The sequence below is a fragment of the Netta rufina genome, assembly GCF_964035555.1.
Source record: "Netta rufina genome assembly, chromosome: 1".
In the NCBI taxonomy this organism is placed as follows: Eukaryota; Metazoa; Chordata; class Aves; order Anseriformes; family Anatidae; genus Netta; species Netta rufina.
Genome location: NC_140123.1, coordinates 185,597,295 through 185,624,599, shown reverse-complemented (window position 1 = coordinate 185,624,599; position 27,305 = coordinate 185,597,295). Strand labels below are relative to the sequence as shown.

General features: G+C 38.3%; 1 protein-coding gene across 3 annotated transcripts in view; it reads right to left on the bottom strand.

Annotated features, from left to right (window-relative positions):
* The window catches only part of PLXNB2 (plexin B2), a 176,512-nt gene that overhangs the window by 9,891 nt on the left and 139,316 nt on the right, over positions 1-27,305 (bottom strand). For all 3 annotated transcript variants that reach the window (XM_084287074.1, XM_084287076.1, XM_084287075.1), the window contains 15 exons: positions 24,038-24,174; positions 23,212-23,379; positions 21,453-21,561; positions 19,490-19,717; positions 18,817-18,993; positions 18,222-18,361; positions 17,060-17,160; positions 14,574-14,803; positions 13,333-13,514; positions 12,496-12,562; positions 12,233-12,379; positions 8,918-9,074; positions 7,773-7,873; positions 6,773-6,857; positions 1,628-1,782 (listed from right to left, as the gene is read on the bottom strand). In XM_084287074.1, the coding sequence (XP_084143200.1) occupies positions 1,628-1,782; positions 6,773-6,857; positions 7,773-7,873; positions 8,918-9,074; positions 12,233-12,379; positions 12,496-12,562; positions 13,333-13,514; positions 14,574-14,803; positions 17,060-17,160; positions 18,222-18,361; positions 18,817-18,993; positions 19,490-19,717; positions 21,453-21,561; positions 23,212-23,379; positions 24,038-24,174 (2,184 nt within the window). The remainder of the gene's footprint in view (positions 1-1,627; positions 1,783-6,772; positions 6,858-7,772; positions 7,874-8,917; positions 9,075-12,232; positions 12,380-12,495; positions 12,563-13,332; positions 13,515-14,573; positions 14,804-17,059; positions 17,161-18,221; positions 18,362-18,816; positions 18,994-19,489; positions 19,718-21,452; positions 21,562-23,211; positions 23,380-24,037; positions 24,175-27,305) is intronic.

The window sequence follows — 27,305 nt, the reverse complement described above, 5'->3', positions numbered from 1 at the left end:
ACCCTTTTTTCCTTCAGTCCAGTTGCAGTTACTGAAGGTCATCAACGCTGAGTGCCAGGTGATGCAGGGTGCCAAGTGACAAAACAAACAAACAAACAAACAACTTCTTAATGAATTGACTTTGCAAACAGCCCAAACAATAAAAAACTTCTAGAGAACAACTTTATGTTCTAGTCTGAAAGGCTCCGACTTCATCCATTATCATCATGCAGTTAACATGGAAAGCTGTGCTTTCTGCCTGTCTAAAGCAGCAGAATCTGGTTTCTACAATAGATTTACAATTCAAGTTCATTGTACACATAAATAACTGCTAAAAAATTTGTAATTGTTTTGCAGCTTCCCAGCTCTGGAGCATCATGCACCACTACAACAGAGACTGAGAGGAAGAAGCACCAGTGACCATTTGACCTGTTGCGCAGGGGAAAGCACTTGGGTCTCATTAGATGCCCATCCTGGTCCAGCTCCATGAGCTCCACCAAATGTGAAGGATGAAGCATCCCTGGGAGGACTGCATTTTTGTCAGGATCCCTGAACCTGCCAGGACCTTAAAGACCATGACCTCTGAGACTGTCCCTTTGTGAAGGGTGCAGTCTTCTCTTTCTCTTCTTCTCTTTCCCAGTGAGAAGATGACCTTGTTGAGGCCACATGCAGTCCATCCCCACTCAGCTGGTTGGCCCTATGGACATGTTTGAAGGGCTGCATCTTCTCTTTCTCCATCACTCCAGCTGCCAGCCGCAAAACTGGGCAGGGACTGAGCCCTAAACCCCTGTGCTGGCAGTGCAGTCAGGGAGGACACTTCACCGGTCCTGGGCTGTATGGGCAGCTGTGGTCCCAGTCATTGCACCTCACCGGCTCTGTACAAGTTAGTAAAGCTCCAGATTGGCAATGATCTGCCAACTGGCTATTGGGAATAGAAAAGGGATTTGTTAACAGAGAGATATTTGTTAACAGAGAGATAAGAGGGATACATGCATCTTGCTGGCTGCAAGTCTGTGCCATCCATACACAGACTTTCTTTCAGGTCCACTTTCACACTTGGTCAAATGGCCTTAGCTGGAGTCAGGTCACTCCCATTTTCATGAAGAACTTGGTCTTGGTCATTAAACACATTATCCTAAGCTCCTTCTGCAAGGAGGAATCCTTAGCATAATTATTTTGGTTGTGATCCATTCTACAGTATAAACACTAAAAATACTCTCAAAGGACTATTACCATTTGAAAACATTTTTACTATTTTTCTAGATAATACTGCAGCACTGGAAACAAAGAATGGGGAAACAAAAGGCTCTGTAGCAGTATGTAAAGCATTTGGTTTAAAATAAAAACCTACAGAATATTATTTAAACAGGTGGCACAGAAGAGAATATCCATCTTTGTCTTGCAAGAAAAATCCTCATTTAGCTAACTCAGAATTATGGTTCTCGGCTTTCATCTGGAGTTAAAATTTATCTCTTTCCCAGCAATGTTCTTGAGGGCATATTAATCACTTGAAGCTCTGAACACAAGCTTGCATGTACATGACAGAGAAAAATTTCAGCCAAAAGCATGACTAATATTTGCATCATTTTCTTTGGTAACAAGTCAAAATCTATAGAGGCACAGTGTAACTGTGACATCTGACCCTTACCTTCACAGACAGAAGTCTTGTCAGGTAGATTTCTGTAATAGCTTTGGTTCTCTCTTTTTCTTTCACACTGCCTCGCTTTGATTTGCCTTCATCAATTTCATCTACTGGCCGAACTAGATGCCAGACCTTATTTTCATCTTCCAGAAGTGCATGCCCTAGAAACAGTAATTGCAATAATTACAAAAAACTCTCCCCTGAAAATAATTATGAAATAATCATGCACATCAGTACCTGTAAGACCCTTGCACTCTATCCTTAACTTACCTTTCTTTTTGCCAAGAGGACCTAGATTACTTGGTTCCCCTCTAACAACCCAAGAACTGAATTTTCATTAATACACAAGTATTGCTTTATGTTACAAGAGGAGCACTGAAGTAGGGTTGTGGCTTGCTTTTGTTAAGAACAGAAAGGAGAGGAAGTAAGTATACAATAAGGAAACTCCTCTTCTGTCGTGCGAGCACAGTATGCACATTTTTTGGAGATCTACACAGTGAAATACTCTACCCCTTGGTGAACAAGATCAAGCTACAGAAACTGAGCTAGGTCTGACCCAACAGCCCCCATAGAAAGGACAATCTTAGCCTGCTCTGGGTACAACACATGGTATTGTAGAAGCTCTGATGAATTTGGCAGTGGCAAATTCACTTGTTCTTCCTTTAAATCCTGAAGTATGTGTTAATATATCTGCTTGGCATAATCCCAAAAAGTCAACAGTGCTTTTCCAGTCGAGGTTACTGCATCAGTGCATTTAAAAGCATTGATGTTTTAAAAACATGAAAGTTATTTTTCCCATAAAAATTGTGATTCAGCCCTCTTACACAAATTATTTTGCAATACAGCTCAGTTTTATGCATTAATATAAGTATATGTGTATAATGTAACTGAATTACAGTTACTGTGGAGAAATATCAGTTTCTAATTGCACAAATTTTGTCCTTTCAAACTTTTGGCCACAGTACTTTATTAACTAAGTTCCTCAACATCTACATTAAATTAACCAGATGTGTGTTAAATATTTGATATCATAGAAGAAAATAACATTAATATGTAATCTGGCCAAGGCAACACTTCCACATGAATCTGTTTCATATATTCTCATGGAAAGCATAAGCTATGCAGGCTTCTGGTGTCTTTACTTCCTTTTGACCAGGTAGATCTTTTAGCCAAGGAAAAATGAGATATTTAATGCTGTTGTCCTTTGGAAATCCTTAATTTGACTTGGAAGTTCATGTGCATGAAGTAAGAAAGAAATAAAAGCTATTGTTTTATTTTGAAGCAGCTGTGATTTCACAATTGATGCCATTCATAACAACCGTTTGCCAGTGCAGTAAGAACTGCTGATGGGCCTGAAGTTTGAAGTCTCTTTTGCAATGCCTGTTATTTACTCTTGTGAATAAGTGGATGAAATCACACAGTAAGAGAAGAAACTAAACCATGTCAGTTGTTTGGTACACTTCTACTTCCTCCTGTGATTCAAAGGAATTCATCCTCTCTTTGCTCTGCTGATGGTGCGTGGCCTGATTTAACTTTGCAGTAAAGAGAAGAGACCAAGGGGGATTCCACTAAGGTTACTTGCCCTTACATATGGCTTAATTTGGAGTGTTTGTTCAGCAACAGCAGAATTGGCTCCTAGTGAAACGATAGCTATTTGATAGGAAAGTAGGGTGTAAAGGGAATGCAGCTCAACCGGATGAACTTTTTGCAAAACAAAGATCCCAGTTCATTGCTAAAAATAGCAGCAAGAAAGAGGAAGAGAAATGCAGAAGAGGGGGCAACGAGACGTATTAGCAGCACATTGCTAGGAGGAGACCAGACTTCCGGGAGATAACATCTTCCCAGTGGAAACCTAGGGGGCGAAGGAAGTAAAATATAGGGGAGAACATTATCTTTTGTGGTTGTAGTAGCCACAAGATGCATCAAGCTGTAAGTGGAGAGAGGACTGTACCCACTGGGTCAAATGCTTCCCCCTGAATGCCTCCTCCTGCCCCTCGTGCATTCTTTGGCTGATACAAGATGGCACAAACCAGGTGGGGACATGGCAGAGGCCAGTTGGCTGGTGGCGACCAGCATGGCCCCCTCCTGCTGCATGACCTGCAGCAAGCTCGCTCCATCCTCCCCTGAGAACATGCTGCTGCTCCGGGTGGGTGGAGAAAGGGCTGTCCTACACACATCTGCTAATCAGTATTTCTGATCTGCAGCCCTCTGGCTATTCCACAGCAGAATAACTGAAAAAAATAAAGAAATAAAACCCACGACACCAACCCCTTCACAAAAAACAAAACAGAAAGAAATACCCAGAATAAGTTTTCAACAGAACACGCTGCATTGGCTTATAGTTCAGTACAGAAATCCTAGCATAAAATCATTGAAACCATTCTCCATCTTGATACAAATTAGTAATTGCATTTATTATCTCCAGAAGCAAAGGATTCTGCATTTAATTTGTCACAACTGCCAGCTTCCAGTGTCTTCCTGTTAGAAGCTGTGAATCAAAAGCAGCATGGAAGCAATGCCAGGTTTTAGAGCAACATCTCTGAACATGGTTTTACATTTTCGTTCTGTGCAAAGCCTAGTGCTTTGGCAGACAGTCAATGGCTTCAGCTGACATTTCTCAATGCAAAAGGTGCAAGTTAATGAGAGACTGGATAAAAGGAAAACCACTTCGTCACAAGCCTTATTCATAGAGCAGAGATAGGATTTCTATTTATTCCAGCCCTGTAAATCCCTGTGTCATATAAATGCGTATGTGTGGGAGGGAAAGCCTCTGATCCTCTCCTCTGCCTTTTATACACATAGCATCTCACAAATCACTGTCGCTGTGGGCTCTTGCTTTGCACTAGCTCTGTAACATTTTATAGCTTTCTGAAAGAACAAGTTGGCACCAACTAGCTCTGAAGACCCTTAGGCGTTAAAGAAAATGGGCTAGCCTGGCACGAAATGTCGTCTTCCCAAATCACCACTGCACAAGACAGGGTGTGGAGAAGAAACAAGGTGGAAGCTGTCTTCACTCCATGCTTTGGGATCTGAGCTGTCTCTACAGATATTTTTCTTTCATGAATGAGAACCCTCATGTGACAGCACTGTCCCCAGAAGACTGCTTCTCCTTTACAATGTCATATGCCACACATATAGCTAAGGAGTCTGTCCATCTTGGAGTACAGATCACATGTGTTCAAAGAGCGTCTCTATACTGAATAGCTAAAGATGCATTTGTAGAGAAGAAAAAAAAAAAGGAAAAAAAACCACAAACAAATAAAAACACTTAATCTGGTCCTCTGCTCTCTCACACAAAGGTGTGGGGAGGATGGAAGACTGGGAACCCACATCTGGAGACTGATCACCTCTTGGTGTTAAGAAGGGAAAGCAAGCTGAGGACACCATCAGGCTCCATCCACTGATCTACTTCTTCAGAGTGGAGGTGAATACCACCTGCAGTTATCTCAGCAATCAATGCAACTGAACTGAAGATGGACTAGGAATGGACTCCTCACCTTGCTGCACTTCATTGCCCCCTGTATTAAGCTGAATGTTTTATAAAGTGAAAAATCCGGGTTGGCACCTGCTGTGATAGAGGAATAGCCACCACTTTTCCAATTAAAGCAAACACCTGCAGCAACGTGGTGAGAGGATAGCAGCAGAAGCATAGCCATAATCATTGGGAGAGAACATTAAAGGATGCTGGTAGAAGTTTTGACAGGAAGCATCCAGGAGGAAAGACTAAAAAATAAATGGCAAGCAATTCAGCCTGTCCTGATTTCCTGGCCAACACTCAGCACTAATGAAAAGGAAATCTGCACACTTGTTAAATACCAATAATACACGTCAGAGCTATCAGCTGAGAGCCATCTCCTTGAAAAAATGTACATTTCTGGTATATTATTTCCAGTCTGACTGCTGAGTATTTGGAACCCATTCAATCTAAGATCGCTAAATCTGTTTAAAGGAATGAAACTATTAGGTGAACCAATGGCTTTTGCAATCAATGCTAGACAGAGAAGTATATCAAATGGGTTCATGAAACGAAGAATGATCTCAACAATTATCATTCCATAAATCTAATTTCCAACTCATGTAAAATAACTGAATGTAAGGATAAAAATAAGAGAAATCGAACATCTAAAATGTAAAGGAAATCATGTGACAAAGAACACGAATTTACAAGTAAATATTTCCATTAAAATCTGAGCACATTTTAGGCTGGAATGGATATTGTGTTTCATGAGATTGTGAGATAAAGGAAATTGGTCTAGACAGAGTACCGACACAGGGAACTAGAAGCTTTGAAAGACAGGTTCTAAGCTGACACGCTGTCTCCAGCATTGAGAAGTCCAGCTTATTGTAGCAAGCAGCAGTATTAGGATTAAGTAACGGCTGTATTAGTGACATGAAAGAGAGGAAGCATTATAAGGTAGTTCCTGATACTAGCTTACAGTGGATTGAAAACCTTGAAACAAAGAAATCAGGGAAAACATTGAATCTAAAGAGGTAACATATGGAATGAACACAACTAGACAACACAGCCCAGAAAAAAAAAACACACAAAAACAAGCAAGCAAACAGAACTGATGAAATAGGGCCTGCCATGGGAGAGAGACACAAAATATGCATGTGCAGAGATGAGTCTGCAAAGCAATATAGTTGTAAAAAGCACAATACAGAAATTACATCAGATCCATTATGTCATGGAGCAGGGGAACAGGTCTGTCCTGTGGTTCTGAATGATGTGCTCAGTTCTCAGTCTAGTAAGTGGAAGAAATTCGGAAAGGAAAGTAATAAAAGGAAGAAGGAAGGAGAAAAAGAGGTAAAGGTTTGGAAAGATGAAACATGTATTATGGCTACAGATGTAATGGTTTTAAAAACCAAAATATCCAGGATATGTTTTCTAAGAGCACTTTCTATTAAGCTGGGTTATGGACTCATCAAACCAGTTATGGTTAAAGCCTCATTATTTCAGGCTTTTATAACTAGGACATTGAAAACCACTGCAAGCATATAGAGGGCAACACAAAACAAATACGCCTTATATAGTCTTATTTGGTGGGACATATCTACTTCCATGGATTTGCTCAAGATGACAGTGTCACTGCCTTTCTGTTGGTGGACTTCTAGTCATTTTGGGAGGTAGGGCAGCCCCAAGATACTTACTTTCCCCTGGGACATCTTGCTGATTATCCTCTGGCTGCTGGGAAATTCCCATTTTTGATAAGATGAGTGTGGCACCATCTCGGACCTTTGAAAATACAAGCACAGGGACGTTATTCAAAAGAAGTAAGCATGGCTGGACCTCTTAACAGCTAAACTCTTGTTTCTGTAATCTTTTGCAGGATATCTAGACCTATGATAAATGTTGCCCTTCAAATGCCTATTAGGCAACTGGGTCTGCAATTCAGAGCAGACTGCCACCCATCCCCTTTCATAAGAGATCACATCAACACCTCCTCTGAGATTACTCAAAATGCTAGAAGCACTTCCAAGACATCAACAAGACATCCGTGGTTCATCAATCCAGTGTGAGGGCCCTTTGTACAAACATGGATTTTATCATGAAGAATCAGAGCTGTCTGTTTCTGAGAGAAAACTAACTTCTACCTTTCCTAACCAGGATATCTGTTTTCAGAAAGGGATGAGTAGAATACAAAGGCAAGATAAGTGGACTGCATGTGTTTGGTAGTACGCACAATATGAAACTTAAAACAGACGGTACAGAGACATCAACATCTGCTCTCCTGACTGCGTTGCTGAGCAAACCAGACCAACCCAAAATCTATTTAGCAGCAGAGCAAGGACAAAGATAATTCTCAGGGGTAGGAAGTGGCAGAGGAAAGAAAAGAAGAGATGAATATGAGACCCAGCAAAGGCACAGGGAGCTTTTGAATGTTGAAAGGAGAATTTGGATTTGGACACTGCAACAATGATGAAAGCAAAGTGCCTGCATTTAGGTAATATGTTTTTGGTAAGATGTTTATGCAATATGTCCAGACCTAGCCTTTCATGCTCCCCAAGTTGTTACTGCCTAGACCCAGAGCTAGTTTTTCATTTGGTTCCTTATGTACCACAGAAGTTTCTCTACAAACAAATAGAGATTTTATTTATTACTAAAGAACAGTTAACAGATGTGAACAACTGCTCTGAAACACCTCCTTACATTATAATGCATCAGTGTGTTGATACGTTTCCATCTGCCATCTTTTTGGGATGTTAAATCCAAGTCTGAGAGGATCTGTGCAGTCGAACCTGGACGCCACTCTAAGGAGCAATTAAAATGAGAAAAAAAAAACACAGTTTTAACCGTGTGCAAAAATAACTACTCCAAGAATGTTTCAATTTAGAGAACCACTGACGCATTGTGGAACATTAAAAGTAATTTGGCACATGTCACAATGTGTGTTATTTATTGCTTTGGCCTTCATTACAGAAGCTTGCACAAACTATTCCCAGCCACGTACATGACTTCAGATCATTTTCCATGGAAAGTTAAATTCCTTTGCATAGAATACTACAAGTACATACAATAAGAATATGCTACCAGACCAAAATATAGGAGTAGGATTTTCTGTGGATTGGAAAAGGCATAAAGGCATTCTTAAGTAATTTACTAAGATTTTCTGAAGAGCAAAAATTGCATTATCTACTTTCAGGTTAAGGCAGTAATGAGGATATTGCAAAACTACTTAAACAGAGCTTCTATTATGAGATTATTAGGCCTTTTAAGTTACATCACTTTTTTTTTTTTTCCTTTTTTTTTTTTTTTTTTTTTTCCAGAAGAGAAAAGCAATTCTAAAAGCCTTCAAGGAGGATGAGTTTCAGAGGCTGGGTGGCTCATCATCTCCTAAAAGTGCAACTCCTCTAACTTATAATTTTTTTGAACAATCATTAGAAAGGCAAGTCAAAATCAGTACCGGTTTCTGAAATTGCATCATTACTTCTCCATCAGTTAATTGTCCATGCTGTCATTATCACATTAATTAGTACCTGAAATACTGATTCTGTCAGACATGAATACATTTGTGCTAACAGTCATTAACAGGCTCTTTGCACACTAATGACAGTAGACCAAAACTTTAAGAATTGGGAAAAAGAACTCTATAGGGAAGCATTAATTTTTAATGCATATTAAGACTGTGGAAAAATGCTCTGTATTTGCATCCAGCTAAATGTGAGTTCAGCTCCCCTCCCTCCTTTTTTTTTTTTTTCCTCCAATGTTGCTTCTGTAGAAATTTTTGGCAATGGGAAAAGTCAAAATTACAAAACACATTTCACCTATTCAATATAGGATCACTAGCTACCTACCAAGAGCTACACTTTCAGCTTTTGGCCACTGAGAACATGGCAGATTTCGATAGACTTGGTCTATTATCTTTTCCTTCACTTGTGTTATGGTATCACAGTTAAGCACTTTCACAGGTGTGGAATCAGTTCCTCCATCTTGTACATACACATTTACTGTCTGTAAAAGAAAGAATATATATGGTTAATAAGACAAACCAGTGCTCGAATTACCTCTAAATCTAGTTTTCTGGATAATTTAAATGCAAACCATATTTAAAATTCATTGTGCAATGATTATTGCACAGCAGCACGTATTTGCAATGCGACTGTGGATTCCTTGAGAGATCCTTCACTGTTATGCAGCCAACCAGCTCTTTTAATTCCAGTTAATTCTTCCCATTATGACTAAATAGAAAAGCTGTAGAATAGATTTGCTTATGTCTAATATGATACTATTACTGAGTCTTGGTAATTTATTAAAATTTAAAACAAAGGGGAGGCAAAAGTACAAAACAGCAGGACCATTTCTCTTGCAGCCTGATAACTTGGGACACAGCGAAGCACAAGTCATGCAGTGCCTAAATTTAATGAGTTACCAATAATCACTTGAGCTGCACTTTTCTGAGCTCCTAGAATACTGTAGCTGAACAATTTTGTCTTCCTTTATGCTATCTTTGTAGTTCTGGTTTTACTTCTCGTTGAGCAGACTGACTGTACATATGGTGATTTAACATGGCTCAACTGATGAGTAGTGACTTGCCCATGTCCTGTAACTTTATCTCTAGGGACCAGCTGTTCATTAAGCATGTATTAGTATACCTAAGTAGTTTATGTTAGTTCTAAAATACTACTGATTTTTTTTTTTTCATGTTAATAAACCCCCCAAACCCTGCAGTTTGCTAAATCTAGGGGGATTTTTTTAGAAGTAGCTTCATTAGATAGGTCAATTTCAACACAGACAAAAGCAAATGAGGAAATGATGGGCAGTAAATCTTCATGGGAGGAAAGAGCACCCGTAACAAACAGATACTGTAAAAAGCCTCTTTCTTTCACTAGCTGAATAAGCACAACACCATGCCTTTGTGGATCTTTTGCTAGTCGGATGGCTTTGGAGGCCAGGCATGTCACAAGATCAGCCAGTGATCCTAAGCATCTGAGCTCTCTGATATGGTCCTGCCAAGCATGATACCTAAATTCATCATGTCAAACCTCAGAAATGAACTTGCATGGTTGGTATTTTTAAACAGTGAAGAAAAACTATGCCATACGGCAGTGAAATTAAACATGATTGCACTGTCCCTTGACAGAACTCTCAAACTAATCATGAGATTTCACCTTCCTTTTCCTATTAGCTTTATGGTAATTAGACATGATTTTGCTGCTGGTTCAGTATGCAGCATGTCAGTGTAACCAGTGATGCAAAACAGACTCAGCTTTTAAATAAGAACAATTAGAGCGCAGACAACTGCTCTGTATCATACTCTCCCACCACGTCTCACTTTCCTGCAGAAGTGAACTAATTAACTCATGCTTTAACCGACCTTGGTGCACGAGTGCTCCCTAACTGCTCACGGTTACCACAACACCATCAAAGATCCCAATAACTTAAAGCAATATTATCCCACTTCATAATTTTTTGTAATACATTTATCTGTATATGTCTCATCATCTTACATGCATGCACACAGACAATTGTTTCATGTGGTATTCGTGAATCTGGACCAAATACTGCTACTGTATGTTATAATGTCTAATATCTAAGCAGCATGCTTGTTCTGCCCACATCTGACTACATGCAAAAATTTTCTACTTTTGTACTGCATTCAATTAGCTTAATTTTAGACATCTTTTTTTTTTTTTTTTTTTAATTAAAAGAAACAGACTGAAGAGAGAATTATCGCCATGAAGCCTTACATGATGCACAGTGCAAATACACTTTTTTTTTCACCATGCACAAGAGAAAATGCACACAGCATTTACCAGTCAGTGTGGCTCTATGGGTGGTACTTTCAGCTCAGATGATAACTCAGCTAATTCCCGAAATATCAACTGAATTTAAAATATTTATTCTTGGTCAGTACATACTTTTCCTGCAGGCAGTCTAGGCAATAGTTGAGCGATTCAATGAGTGAAAGTCCTACAGCAACCTCCTCACATCAGCCCTCCCATCAGCATCCCTTCTGAATACACAAAATACTGATTTTTTTTTACCAGGACTTAAGAAAACTTTTTATTAAATATCACTTTCAACACTGCAGATATGTCACTGCATTTTTCTCAGCTGGTGACGAACACAAATGACTACTATCATTCCAATAAAAAAGGAATCAGAGAGGAAAAAAAAATCTTGTTATCTCAAGGACAGTCCATGTCTTGGGTAATCATTGTATTTTGGATATTCGCTGTATCCTGAAGAGAATCAGCAAGACTGTCAGGAGGAGCAAAATTAGAATTTACAATACCTAAACTGCTAAAAAGTAGGGTGTTTCAACTTTTTAAAAAGACAATGAATCCCAAGTTCTAGAGTTTGGTTGAAAAAAAAAAAAAAAGGTGCAAATCCATGTCAGTGAATAGAATTAAGCCAAAGCAGAATTTGTAACAGAGAGAACTGGAGATCAGATTCTGAGGTGGTAGATCTCTGACGGGGAAGAGGCAGGGATGTCCACTTCATCCCACTTGATGTATCTAACATGGGTCTCCAGGACTGCCTTACACAGGCAGCTTCCTTGACTCAGTGGATGGAATTTAAACTTCTAATGGGGATATAAACCTCCTTCAATGCCAGTTTGGTTGCTCACTGTCAGAAGAGTTTGGCTCACCAACAAACAAGTGCAGAAATAGTTTCATAAGGTGTTTTGGATATTGCAGAGCCATGTTACAGATCTGGAAAGGAGCTCATTCTGATATACTAATAAAATGAACTCTGAAATGACATTGGAAATACTGACAATTAGAAATATCAAGGGAGAGACAGCCTGAAGTCCAAGCACAATGTTAGTGAAATAATTTTACAAAAATCAATTAATTAATTTAGATGGGAAAAGGGAAAAAGGCAAACACCCCAAACGCTCTTTGGGTAAACCTTGAAAATTATGGAAGGGATTTACTGGATTGGATTCTATGGTGGTAGGACTGGGATTTAATGCTTAAAAGATAATTTACAGCTTTATTTTTGTTCTTGGAGACTTGCTTTGGTCAGACTGTCTACAGTATTGCCCATGATAAGAACTTCTATGCAGATCATAGTAGTCCAGAAAGTACATACAGACTTAACACTACAGGTCTTAATTTAAATAGAAAAATCATTTTATAACATAATTATCATGCACTGCTTACCAACTGTGTATACTCTACATCATCTCCCAGTAAGCCTGTGTCATTCAGTGTATACTTGGCTTTCTTTAGTACAGCATCCACTGGACCTTTTTCTACCTGGTGCTTGATGGCCTTGAACAATTTATAAAGAGGCTCCCCAGCATTGTCCTGTTAAAAGGAAATAAAATAAAATAAGATAAATCAAAAACAAAAGATACACTCAATTCAGAATGTTTAGGTATTATTGATAAAAAAACCCACAGGCAACAGACTTCAACTCTTACCTTGAGGTACTGATATAAACAAATAGACATCCAGTTAGACAACATTCTCTCAACAACTGTTTCAGATCTAAAAAAAAAAGCAACAATGCCAAGTATGTTAAGGGTACTTAATGACAAAGTTTTAAAGAAAAACATTGCTTGAAATATAATATTTTTACATGCTTAACTGCATGCACTTTCCTAATGCAATGATTTCCCTGTAGAGTCTTGAGAGCATGTACTTGCTTTATGATAAGTGCTTTGTATTGCTCATCATTCCTGGGTACCTTCAGCTCATTACTGAAAAGCACACAGCCTTTATGCAAAATCTTAAATCGTGTCTATGCTGTAAGAACAAGAGCTAAAAAATTAACCCAATTGTGCACATACTGGGAAAATAACCCTACAGATTACAAAGCTACAACATATGCAGAGCAAGGCCTTTTGTAATGTATTTGAGATAACAAGAGGGTTAAAAACATTAGAGCAAGCCTTCATTGAATACAAAATGAAAGCTGATTATGTGTGCTCATTACAGAGATGATGTGTGGTATAAATGCTAGATAATTTGGAATAAAATTAGATTAAAAAGTAAATGAAATGTTCGTTATTGTATTTTGAGGTAAGGTAGATGCTTCAGTAATCTACGCTACAGTAATTTGAATAAGGAAATCTGTTACCAACAGTCCTGCTTCTGCCTTCTACAGCTGTTTATGGTAGACTTGTTTTCCAAATATCCTTGGGTCAGGGTATTTTTGACTTCCACAGATAGTTGGTGTTTTAATATAGTCATGTTGCAAAAGAAATACATTTGCAGAAAAACAGAGAACTACAGAAAAACATAACAATCATTCAAACCTTCTTAGCATCAACTTTGGGTTTTTGGCCACCACATACTGCTCCATCAGTTCTAAGAACAGAGTCCTCATGATGTCAGTGTAGTATTCTAGTTTTCCATGTAAAGCAACTGTCAGTAAAGATGCAAAATATACTTTAGCTCGAGCGGAGAACTCCCTTTGGTTTTCCAGCGTGTGAATAAACTGAAACAGAAATCAAATACAAAATCAAGTCAGATAGAATGTTTCTGGAGATCCTCAATGCTTGTCTGCATTAAGGAGATGAGGGATATTATTTTAACATTAATCTCCTAAGCACAGCATGGAAAAGTTTTCAGAAGTTTGAAAAAACTACTTGTAAGAAAACATTACCTATAATTTGGTTTTAGATACACACACTGTCTACCGGACTAACCCAAGGAATGCTAATATATTTTAACCAAATCCTTAAAAGCTATGCTTTAATTAAAAAAATAAATAAATAAATAAAAAGATGAAAGGTGTATTCTATGACAATTTTTTTAAAAAGGAAAATCAACTTTCCTCTCCCCCAAATTCCCAGTCCTTTCACATCATATTACAAAGACACTAATCTAAGTAAGTACACCTGGGAACGCACTCTCTTCTGCCAGAAACTGTAATACTACCATTAACTAGCTCAGCACTGGAGCCTCATTTAAAAAGAAGTTAGAAGCCTAAATCTATATTTAGGTGTCTGACAATCAGCTCATTTTCCGACAGTGAGCAATTAGGTGTCTTTTCGGAGGAGCTGAGCACTCATCAATCATCTTCATGAATAGACCTTTTTTTTTTTTCTGGTCGGAGGAGCCTATGTCTTGTACTCTCTGGGTTAGAAATCCAGCTGACAGCTTGTGGCAGGTAACTGGTGACCACAGCACCCAGCTGAACCAGGAGGGAATCATCATTCCCCATGCTGTATTTCTTAAAAGGCTAAAACAGACTACTCCATAACAGCAGTTTTTATGGCAGATCAGATAATATCTGTTTTCCTACAGCTGCTGTCATGCTGACCGAGTCTGTGTGATATGACTTGGCTGGCTCTACAGAAATCTTATCTTCCCTGTAACTCCAGGGAGCTCTGGCTGTGATGCAACAGATTTTCCATCAGCTACTTTGGAACCAGAAATTTATGAAAATCGCTTATTTTTGCTAACTTTGGTTCACTTGTGCTTGCAAACCTACTGTGTTGCTCATAAAGGTACGCCCAGCTAAAAGACAAGGATAATCTGCTTCAATACTCACATTAATGAGAAATGATTTGCTATTGAGGAGATTGGAGAACTGGTTCAAAGCCTGCTCCACAGTCTGCCGCCGAGCCTCTGGAATATCCAGATTCCCTGTAATCATCACATCTTTCTCTCCGTCTTTGGAGGGCAAGAAGAAGACTCTGTCTGTGTATGTTTTGTAGTCTAGTACTGGGATTCCAGCTTCATTTACATCACTTGTATGGTCTTCCATCTCTATCATTAGATCTAGAATACAGTTAAAGAGTTGATTGAAAAAAAATGTAGCTTTTTTTTTTTTTTTTTTTCCAGGTAGCTTGATCCCTTTGGGTATCTTGTGATGTAGAAAAAGTAACTCAACGCTAAAAACTCTATCCCATCTCACATTTTCTCTTGCTATTTTTTCCAATTATCCTGTTAACTATGACCACAGCTAATCCTCTGGTGACATGCTCATAACTGTCTTTAGCACAGATGGTTTCCTTGTTTATGTCTATCGAAGGAAAGCCTTAATGGATGTCTGAGTTCATACATACGAATGCAGAATTGTAGCAAAGAGCAAAAAAATACACAGCAATACTGTTGTGGTTTTTTTTTTTTTTTTATTATTTTTTTATTTTTTTGTTTTGTTTTGTTTTGTTTTGTTTCAATATATATTCTATTCTCTCTGAGTCCATGTAAAAATAAAAGTTCTTTTTAAAAACACGTAGCAATCCAGTAAAATAAAGTTTAAAGTGTAAAGACCGCTAATTTAATTAGAAGGAAGGGGATGGCAGGAAGGAAGAAGGTTAAATGGCTTGTTGAAATTGATGGAAATATTTCTGTGGGACTCAAAAGCTTTGAATTTCTTAAAAGGGACAACAATTAGGGAATCATCTTTCGGAGCAGCTATTTCAGCTGAAGGCTTTCCAATTACCCAGTATTACTGATTGACTAGAATACCACATTAATTAGTATAGTGACCCAGTGTCTCTGAAAGTTTATTGCTCATACGCATTCATTTACCCCTTTACTTCGTAACAGCAAGCAAAGCTAAGAGACTAAGTGTCTTGTGGTTTCCAGCTTTGTGGTATTTGTACTTCCTCCTGATGGCCCTTTCCATAGCTATTATTGGTCCTATGTATTTCAGACTGCACTTTGTGCTGTTGTCATTACAGTTTTACAGCATGGATCCAGAATGTGTTTTGACTTCAGTGTTTCATTTAACTGTCAGCCAAGACAGATGCAGTTTGGGAACTGGATTACTCCTTGGATGTGCCTTCTGCTTCCCCAGCCTTTGTGCTTGGTGGAGCAGAAAGGAAACCTTCAATCCAGCAAACATCAGGCGTCCATAGCATCCCCAAGGAGTGTCAGCAAGAGAAAGGCACCTTCTTTCAGAAATGGTTATGAAGTTGCACACAGGAGGTGATGGAGGGAGGGCTGTTAACCTTGCTTGACCCTCTCACATTTCAAAATGCAGTTTGAAATGAAACGTCTCTAGGAACAGTTTTTGATTCAAAGATTTGTTTCTGGGTTGTGTCCAGAACCTGGAAGGAGTTGGCCTTCCACAGAAAGAAATCTGACACAAGGAAAGAACATTCTGTCCCAGAAGTTCCCAGAAATCAAGACTTGGAGAGGTTTCCAGCATGACAGAAGTCTTTGAGATACCCTGAGCTCCTAAAATTAATTTCAAACTCTAACCTCAAATTGGTGTTTAATTCAATCCTGCTATTTAGCCACTGCCATCATGAAATAATCTTTCTCTCTTTAGAACTAAAACTTGCATTTTTTTTTTTTTTAGTTGGGATAATTTCAACATGAACCAACAGCAAGCATAATTCAGATAATGAGATGACATTTCATGGTAATCATTTAAGCCAATATTTGCAATGTTTGCATTCAGATGGTTAATTGAAGTATTGCAATGAGTGGTTCAACATGTAGAAATGCTGAGCCTTCACACCTCCTGCTGCCTTCCCTGGGATGCTGCTACTACATTTACATGGAACAATTAGCTAGCTCCTCAAGTCAAGCTTAAGGTATTTCCGTGATGAACTGTGCAACATCCTAGTTCTTTTGTGCATGCTTGCCAAATTATCCCTTTGTAGGCTGATTGCTGCAAATACATTTTGCAGCTCTGAAAATCATTTTTAATGTACATACTTGGCATATATAGCCATTGTGTTAAATACTAAGTGCATGATAAGTCATTACAAACCTTTCTTTCCTCCATGTCAATGGCCACTATAAATAACCCCAATCTCAACTAATTTACATTTCCCAGTTGCCAACTCTGTGCTCCCTTTAGACTGAAACTGTCCATTTCCTTTAACAAACTCAACTCCCTATTTTACTTTATGACTTTCATATATAAGAGCAAACTATGTGCTGTACGGCAATGCGTGTAATCAAGACTACCAAGATCGACTTCTAAGTATTTGTTCTCAGGAGCCAGTTTTAGCAAGATAGCACCGTTGCTTTTCTGATTGCTCAAGAAGACTCACAGCAGTAAAATATATGTCATACCTGTGAATTCCTTCTTGCACCGGTCTCTGACACTCTCTTCCAGGCCTTCAAGTTGTGCTTTAATTTTTTCATACTCTCGTTCTGCTTGTTGGCTCTTGCGTCTTTATGGATTAGAAATAAGATTTTAAAGTTACAAACTATAAAAGCAAATCATTTATCATTTGCAGCACCTTTTAATGGGGAGCCAAGAGGATGATTGGAGGACTATTTCTGTTTGGATTTCCTTTTGAACACTAGTGGCAGAGAGAGAATGGAGGAGAAAAGCAACAGCAGCCCAAATCTTCATTTAGTTCCAAACAACCTGGTACCACCATGGGCCTGCTACTTTAAAACACAATAGGGCAGAGATTTAACATCAAATAAGCGGTAGTTACAAATGCTTGTGGTCGCATATTGACTACAGAAACTTAATTTATGTGTACTGAACAGGGACTGCTTGCAGCATGTTCTGCAGTAGCTAGAGATCATCATAGTGCATCAAGGAGGCTGCAGGACATCCATGAGAATGTCAGTGCTGGTTAGCACTTCAGCAGTGCTTTGGTTGCATTGATACACACCACCAGAGTGAAATCCACCTCCTCCTAAGGTCTGTGTATGAGGCCCATTTATTACTAACCTCGAAATTGGGCTAAGTGGGTCTTAAGAGAAGTACTGACATTGTTCTGGCCCTTTGTGAAGTGTGAATTTCATCATTAATCATGAAATTTGTTGTGTGGGTAACACTTATCTCAGCTGGAAAGACCCAAATGACCACTTAGCCAAATCCATCCAGCTCTGATCTATAGTACTGACTGAGGCAGCATAAACGCTGAAAGATATGTATGCAGAACAAGTTATCTCCTTCGTGAGAGGCACTTTAGTTGCCATTTCAGGAATGCTATCTGTGCAACTCAGTCTGCAATTGTGCACTAGGCAAGCCTGGGACCAACTGTTGTGCTGATGTATAAAGGACAGACTGGGCTGACTGACACCAAGGAATTTGGTGTGTGTGAGAGGAATAAATTGGTGCTCATACATATCACCAGCTGTAGCTGCTTTTCTTAACCCTACAGCTCTTAAAAAAATTATAAAGATAATTTTTTGTAGGCTGAGCTCAGAACAATCAGGTATTACCTTCAAAGCCATAGGACAGCAAAAAGACCCAATTAAAGGAACTTCTTACCTGTAACAGATGATAGAAATGACGATGATTGCTATCATAGGAATAAGTACTAGTGGCAAAATAAGATTCAATGGGATGTCGCTCACACGTGTATCATATTCCACCCTTCCAAGGATCCATTCTCGGAGTCCAAATTTCACCTAATTAGATAAACACACATTTGCCTCAGAAACTGCAAATGGACAATGGTTCACTTCTCAATTGTGCTCTAAATTCTTTGTAATTCTTACTAAGTGAATTTCTATCTCAATCTGCCAAACAAAGGAAACATTTCTGAATATTTTATACTGAATTTAGGTCACTAGCACTTTATTCTATGAAAAAAATTTACTTTGCTTTGCAGAGGAAGACAAATCCCCAGTCTGCCTAGCTACAATTTTACATTCCTATGTAATGAAGGTACAGCTTGGCAGCTTGGGAACACTCTTTATGTGTGATGTCTTCTAGACAGCAGGCAGAAGCTGGAGAAAGAAAGAATTGCAAGGAGTTTTTACGGTACTATAACAACTTTAGAGAAAGAATTATTTTAATTAAGAAGCAATTGTAGCAGTGTTACTTAAACATGATACTATAATATATTGAAAGGGTAACCTACAATGAATTCAGGAAGGTTATTGATCATATCTCTCTTCTGCCTTTTCTTTGGTTGTGGCTGTACTTCAGGTGGTTCACAATACAAGTCCGTTTCAGTCAGCGTTTTTATGTTGCAAGGCTCATCACCTACAAAAGCCTGGGCCTCGTCTATCGTCATGGCTTTGTTCAGGTTACTGCCCTAGACAGAAAATACAAGGATAAGTTATTATGGCAAAGTCTTGGGAAACAAGAAGTTCTGAGTTGCTAATTTCCATTTGGATCATGCTGAGCAGCAGATGTGATTTGAACTGCAGTGTACAAAAGAGTGGAGCAGAGGGGAATTATGCAATTCCTCCTCCTTTCCTTCTTGGTGCAATAAGGAAAGTTCCATCCAATCCTTGGAAGCTCACTGGGAGAGGGCATTTCCAAATGCCAGACTCAGCAGTAGGGGGAGCAGTAGGGGGTATCCTGGGGAAACCTGAAGTACAGCAAAAAAGAGCAAAATTCTCTGAGAAGGGGAAGGAAAGGGGAGCTGACGATATTCATCATCCAGCAGAGGTAAGGGACTCTAGAAAGCATTTTTGATATGCTACCAAGCAGCTGTTCATCATACGTTAGGGTTTGTGAAAGAAAAGAAAAATCCCATACACGCTTCAAGGACAAAATGAGCAACCACCATCTCTTGGTTGATTTACCTTTGCATTTATGAGTTTGTTGACTTGCTTTTTGATGCCATCTGTGAAATTTTCAAAGGTTGGGTCTGCAACGTATGCAAAGGAGTGGCTCTCATTTTTTACAACCAATTGATAATGATCCATTAGAATAATGGTGGTAATGTTGTAGTTTTCTGGATCTTCCAATATTGGTGGGGAAGAAAAAATCACTGTGGTTTCATTAAGTCTTGTAACAGATCTTCCATGAAACTATAAGATATGAGACAAGAAGAACGTGCATGTATTAGAGTTTGGTTCCTGTACCTAACTGTTGATAACTTTACATTGTAGAAATAAAAAGACTGGAGTTGTATCCTCCATACAGCAAAAATGAGGTACAGTATGAGGTACTTGCTGAAAAGAAAAAAAAATGTTGATGGGAACAATTTATTGGTTAATTATATTCTAGCAGCTGCCCCCTGAAAAAAACTTAGCTCACTTTCCATTGCCTCCAAATTCTGTGACTCTGGACTACACTGGGCTGATATCATTAAATTGCTCTAGGATTAAGAAGTGAATGTGGTAGGCTTAATCAAGACCATCTTCTGTACTATTACATTTCTCACATAGATTCTTCTCTACTGACATTGTAGAATACCTTTCTGAAATTCAAGACAATTATTAAGTGAATTTCTGAAAAAAAAAATTGCCAGTTGTAAATCACCTACACAAGGTAACAACTCTGTTGACCTGTCCGTCACCTCACTCACAATTACACAAATGTTCTTATGCTAGAAACTCCTTCAGCCATTCAGTAAGACCAACCACAGCTAACAACACTAATATGAACCCTTAAAACTTCTATCACCACCTGAGTTTCTCACTTTGAGAAATCAAATGCAATTTGGTAGCTTCCCTACATTTTTGATACTGCTACATAAATGGAAGCAAAACAAAAGATTATGAAAGAGTTTATAGTCTTAACCAAGAGTATGTACTATATATAATGCAGATTTAGGCTAACATGTTGAATTGATGCTAAGCATACAAGAAGAGAGGCGGTAAGATATGTTGATGAATAATGTCAAGAATGCTAAACAGAGTTTAAGATAGTCCTGGGGTTTAAGGTAAGCAAGATAATTACATCTTGCAGTTTACAGGCTGTGAAATGTAGGCAGTTTTCCTCTTCACATTCTTAAAAGAGAATGTTGTGATGGACCCAAATCCAGCTGGCATATATAAGTTGAATCACGCATATAATACAAAAAATGTACATTAACAACTCTATATGTTAATAATTATTTTTTATATTGACCACACAACAGCCTTAAATTGAAAAGCTAGCTTTAAAAAAAGCCTTAAAACATGTTCTTGCCTTTAAGTTCTCAATCTTTGCATTAAACTGCAATCTTCATTAGAAGAGTGGAAAACTGAGACCAATTGGTAATGTCAGTTCTTATCGTTACATGCAAGAAGTGTGTTTTTCTTTTAATCTTTATTTATTTTGCACATCTTTTTTTGGGATCATGCTGTAAGTGGAATGTGCTTGAAGCAAGAAAGAAATGTAGAAGACTGTTCATTGAGGTGTGAGAAAATAAAAGACACTGTGCATAGCCAAGTACTCAATGTTGTCTGGATTTAGGTCCTGTTTCAGACAAATTGCTAAACTTTGCAGGGGAGGAGAAGGAGAAAGACGAAGAAAAATTATACCACTTTCAAATTCTCAAATATATCCAGTTTACCATTTAAAGTTTAGTTCTTCAATGCTTAATATTGAATGAAAATAATTTTGAAGCAGAAGGTTATGAGGTGCAAGTAAATGTAAGTCAGGATGGCAGGAGTAGGTTGCTCCTCTTACATGGAGACCCAGAAGCCTGTTCAAATCTCATTCCACCTCAATCCCAGTGAATTCAGGTGGGCAAACTCTTCATTTCATTTTTTGAATAGATTATATGTTATGCATCCAGTGTGATGCCTTTTTTTTTGGGTAAAAAAAGAAAATTACCCTTTTGAGACTTGCTTTCCCTGCTTCTGGACGCTCTGCATATACCACCAGTGAGAAACTCTGGATGAGCTCAAACCCAGTTCCAGTTACTGTAATATTTCTCCCTCCACTGAAAGGCAAAATTAAAAAAATAAGTCAATTCATTGGCAAAATACTACAGCCATATACTTTATCCTGCATGCTACTACTTCTACTGAAAACAGTTACATAATGCCTATAGGACACTTAGATATCCTAAACAAAGATTTTCTGTTAAAGTTATCAGTGACGACAGTATTTAAAAGCAGCAATGTCTACTTCATATTAGTCTTAAAATAGCAGAACAAAGAAGTGCAAATCACTGCCAGTATCTGTGGCTTTTCATTGATGCTTATTTTTATGTGCTTTACTTCTCCAATGTTTTTGTTAAAATCGGTCCATCTAGCATTCACACTGACAAAGGTGAGCATATTTTCCACAGATCTGTAGGGACCTGGTTTCTCTATTCCCTTTCATTTCCAACATATTGTTTAAAAGAGAATGCATTCATGTAAGAAAAAGAATGCATGTAAGTGGCCAGTGGGAATTGAAGTCATCTAAGTAACATAGATGATAGCTATCCTCAAAGCAATCCATTATAATAAGGTTCAGTTTATAAAGAGGAAACAAACAAACAAACAAACAAACAAAAATCCCCAGTCTTTTAAATACCCTGGAGTAAATCACTAGTGATCTACCAAAAAACCTGCAGGCTCCCAAACAACCCAAGCAAAAAACAAATGCAAGTATTAAAAACAAATCGTATTTTACATAAATGTTTACTCCCTATTCAAGAAGGCAAGTACCAATTCCTCTAAGAGAAGTCACAGTCAATTTTATTTTTAACATCCTATTTTTAAGGTCATGATCTTACACTTCTTTTTGCTGAAAGAGGGTGGAAGCATCTTAACCACTCTCTCTGCCAACTGCACCCACTAGGTGGAATGATCATAGTATTGGGGAACAACAGAGACCAGCATGGGGAAAGTTAACAAGCTTGTCCCTGAACCAGTCACAGAATTACTCTCAGAACCAGAGGTATGACAAAAGGACATTTATACAGATTATTTGCCATTTTGCTACAAATAGACGAGTGGCATACATTTCTTTGGTTTCACAATTGATACTATGTGAGCATTTTTCTAGAAGGAATGCCGTTTCGAATGAATAGCTGCCAGCTGGGGTGTTAAGTGAGTGCCACTGTAGGAGAAACAACTCCTTTTAAGAGACTTACTGATCCCTGATCTAGATTTCCTAAAGATACTTTTTTTCCTCATGGGACAAAAAGATGATAAGCCATAGCTTTCCTCTGTTTCCAGCTTACTTATTAAAAGCTGACCAGAAGATCTAGAAATGTTTTTGCTAGAAACCTTTTATATCACTTTCAGATGATGATCTTTCCTTTAGAGAGGGGAAGGATTTGTACATAATGCAAAGGTCATGTTGTTTGACATCATGCCGAAATGCTTCAAATCTCTTTCTTTGAGACATGCTTATTTAAAAGAAGCTCATTACCTTTCTTAGTTTCAGTATATAGCTTTGAAATGGCAATTAAAATTTGGAGGTAAACAGAATACTTTTAACATCAGCCGTGGTTAAGAAAGTTCACAAACTCTTATGTATCTAAATTTGAGCATGGGTAGAATATGGCAGTTTTTATATTGAACTGCTGTATATAGAGGAAAAGCTATAACCTATTTTGACCCAATTGTAAATGAAGCTATGAGAAACATTTCATTACCTGCTGAAGCTATTTACTGGCAGGAACTTGGTGACGGTAGGATTCTCACTGTATGAAAATTGCCCTGGTACGTTAATTACTGTTTCCCCGTAGAGCAATGTGACTTTAACAGCTTCAACTTTGCTATTACGTCCTGTAATGCAAACGATCTCGTCTCCAAAGTCAGTGCTAGATTGGAGAAGAAAAAGAAAAGGAAACATATTCAGTTGCTAACATTACTCTGATTTGTATTTGTTACTGCAGTACCCCATAACAAAAACAAATAAACAAACAGAAAAGAACTCTGAGCTCTATTTTCTGCTCTGAACTGAATAATTACTTGAGGAGACAACACTTTCTCTAGATCATTTAGAGCCTTTAGCAGGATATGAAAAAGAATAGTGTACAGACACAAGAACAATGCAATGTCAGCACACTTCAGCTCATACCACTTTTGGGGGGAGAATAGGGCAGCAGTTAATAAAGGGAACAAGAAGTGAGAGAAACAATTCAAGGGGCACCAGAGGATTAAAATTTTATATGGAACCACTCAGGGGATGTTGAGTGAGAGCATGGCTGGATTTGGAGCAGCTGGTCACGTGGAGAGAGCTGAAACTGGAAAAATTCTTTGGATAACTGAGTCCTCTGACTTTTGTAATTTTTGTTGCTGCTTCTTCCAGCTGAAGCCTTTCAGTGAGTTTCTGTTTGAACATTATGTGCAGAGCCACATTGCATGGCATGAGTCTCTATGAGACAGACAACAGATCTGTATAATTTCTAAAGGCCAGAAAAGACTGGTACTTTGTTAGGGTATAACTCCGTACTGGTAGTTACTCAGGGTACGTACACATTGCAAGGCTGGCTACCAACTAAAACACGAACATCCTTCTTGGAACCAGTTTCCAGGTTGGTACCAGTGATGGTAAGTGTGGTTCCACCTGCCTGTGGACCACTTTCAGGTCTTATTCCAGACGGATGAGGTTCCTGCAAAGAGGAGATGATGAAAACTAATTTAGAAAATTAAAATAAAATTTATACCAGTATTAATTGGTATAATAGATAATAGTACTTTAATATCATTACCCAAAAGGTAATAAATTAAAATAATGAAGGACAAGTCTTCTCAAATAAAACAAAGTCTTTCATTATTCATGGTGAGTAAAGGAAGAAGTAATGTGATATGAATGTACGCATTTTTTCTATACTGTACTTTGAGGCTTTATATGGATTTAAATTACCTACTGGCAAGATGCAGAGTTAGCTGCCATTAAGTTTGTGCGAGCTTCCTGTTGGACTTCCTGTTCTCATACTTATTTTAAGATTTCTCTCTTCCTTATAGCTGAGTCTACTTTCACCCTTCCTTACCCCTTCCTACATTCTGTGTCAGTGATAGGAGAGACAGAGTGAGTTTTTCAGAACTGGTACTGAACAGAAAGAATATTAAGGTCCCATTTATCTCATAAGATTCTTAATTGCTGTAGAAGATTATTATCCCTATCTTGAGCAATGAGCTTGCAGAGAAAAGAGATCAGAAAATACTAAACTTTTCTTTATATACCAAGAACGTTGGAGAGGATTTCCTAAAATCAATAGGAACAAGCAGATATATTTCAAATTGTCATGAAATTTGTCAGAAATTTAATTTTTTCTAGTAATTTCACTCCTTTTGTTCTCAATTCAGTCCTTTTTTCCACGACTGTATTACCCCAGATATGACAATTTCTGTAATTTAATGGTGAGGGCTTTTCATGAACAGTACAATTTAATTACTCTATCGCTAAGTAGTCCCTACTCCCAGTTGAGAAAAGCGTTGCTATTCAGGACAACACTGCTGCTACTGAGTCAAGAGCATGAGTGAAGCCATGTAAGCCATGTGAGACCGATTGGCCTTGCTTCAGCACACATTGCCTGCCAACTAGCTCAAATGAGTGGACAATGATGGAGTCCAGCTTTGGGGCTATTGCATACAGGAACATACAGGCTGGTTGACAGTCAGCTGCTGAACATGAGCCATCAGTGTGCCCAGGTGGCCAAGGAGGCCAATGGCATCCTGGCCTGCATCAGAGTGTGGCCAGCAGGACTAGGGAATTGATTATCTCCTTGTATGTGACATCGGTGAGGCCGCCCCTTGAGTACTGTGTTTAGTTTTGAGCCCCTCACCACAAGGATATTAAGGTGCCCTAGCATGTGCAGAGAAGAGCAACAAAGCCGGTGAGGGGACTAGGAACCAAAGAAGCAACTGAGGGAACCGGTGTTGTTTAGTCTGGAGAAAAGCAGGTTGAGGGAAGACCTCATCACTCTCTACAACTACCTGAAAGACACAAGGAAAGAGTCTCAACTTGAGCTGGGGTGTTAGAGGGCATCACAGAACCATCCAACCTAGATGATTCTATGATTCTATGAATAAAGCAAGGGCAAAGATGTTTGAGAACTTCCCTTACCGATTGGGGTTTACCTGATCACCATCATACTGTGATGATCTCCCACTCTAAGGAGGAAAGGCCATGTTCAGAAAGAGAGTTTGCCTGACTCATCACATAGCAAAAAGCTTTCCCCTATGTTATTTCTCTCATGCACAGACTGCTGTCTCTGTGTCAGCTAGCAGCTACAAAAACAATGGTCCTTGAATGGCAGGGAGAAGAGGGAATGATGTACTAGAGTTTGGTTGAAAGCTCAGTAAGCCATTGATGGGTTTCTAACAAGTAGCAGGAATTTGTAAAAAAAGCATTCAGTTGACCTCGTGGTTACTTGATAAATTTGCTTTATTAAAGCACGGATATTACAGAAACACAGAGAACTTGTACTTGCTGTGCTTGTTTTATTCTTTCATGTCTGAGCAACTTCCCTCTGAAGGAATGCATCACGGTTCAGCACACTTCACAAATCCACAATGACAACTGTAATTTGCTCTCAAGTCATTGAGCTTTAGGAATATGCTTTAACACTAATTGGGTGTCAATTGCTTTTCTTCCCTGAGAGAAATCTGTTTGTAAACCCTTCACTCCTCAAGATGTACGATGCTACAGCACATGACTGCTCTCATGCACTAACCTTTGATTTCTTTTTAATTTAATACATCACTTGAGTTACAACATTTTATGTAAGGAATCGACTGAAAGTAATTTTTAAGCATAGTTTAAGCAAAAAGGCGCATTGATTCAATATAACAGAATTGACTGAAACTTACTTACTTAGATCTACATAACTCTCTCTGTACAAACTCTTCTTTTGATTTAATTGCCTGCTTATTTAACCTAAATTGAAATTGCATGAGGGTAAATAAAAGATTTGAGTGGGTCAGTTTTAAAAGTCACACTTGAAGCTTAAATTAACACAAGTCTAGACCTGCACTTCACAAAAAAACGCATTTGTGCTTTTTTGAAACACAATATTGTTGATTAAAAAGATTACTATGTTGTATTGCTTACAAAAATTTACCAAATTCTTTATGTTTAACCTTGGTAGATATAAAGAAAAACATACCTTTTGTTAACTCTGGATTAAATCTCGATTGCTACAAAGTGTTAAGAATATTGGACCGTTTTATCATCACCAGTTAAAATCTACTGCAATATTTCCAGAAGCAAGTGTTCCCCAAGAACCACTAAAGAAACTAATATGGACAAAATCTTTCTCCCTCAACCTCAGAAAAAAAAAAAAAAAAAAAAAAGGAAAAAAAAATATTAAAAGTTTGTAGCCTTTTCCCTAAATCCTACCTCTTAAAGTCAAGCCTTTAAGCAAAGACTTAGGAAGAAAAGGTACAAGGAAAGATTTCTGAAGCACCATACCCCACTCTCTGTAACCCTGTAATCTTGAGAAAAAAAAAAAAAAAGAAGAAAGGAAGCTTGCTGAGAAGATTCTGCTAGGCAGCTGTATTCCTTTCTTTCAACAAAAACCATAAATAATTACACCATTAAGCCCCAACTGTCATATCTGATCAGTAACTCTGGTAGAGCAAAAGCTGGTTCAGTTACTACCTATCAGTGAATACCGAGCAAGCCACAAACCTGAAGCAGAACCACTGAGAACCATTTTCTGTGTGGGACCTTTTATTGGCAGTCTGCATTTACCTCCCTGTGAACAGGGATATTGTATTCAGGTAAACAAACAGCAAA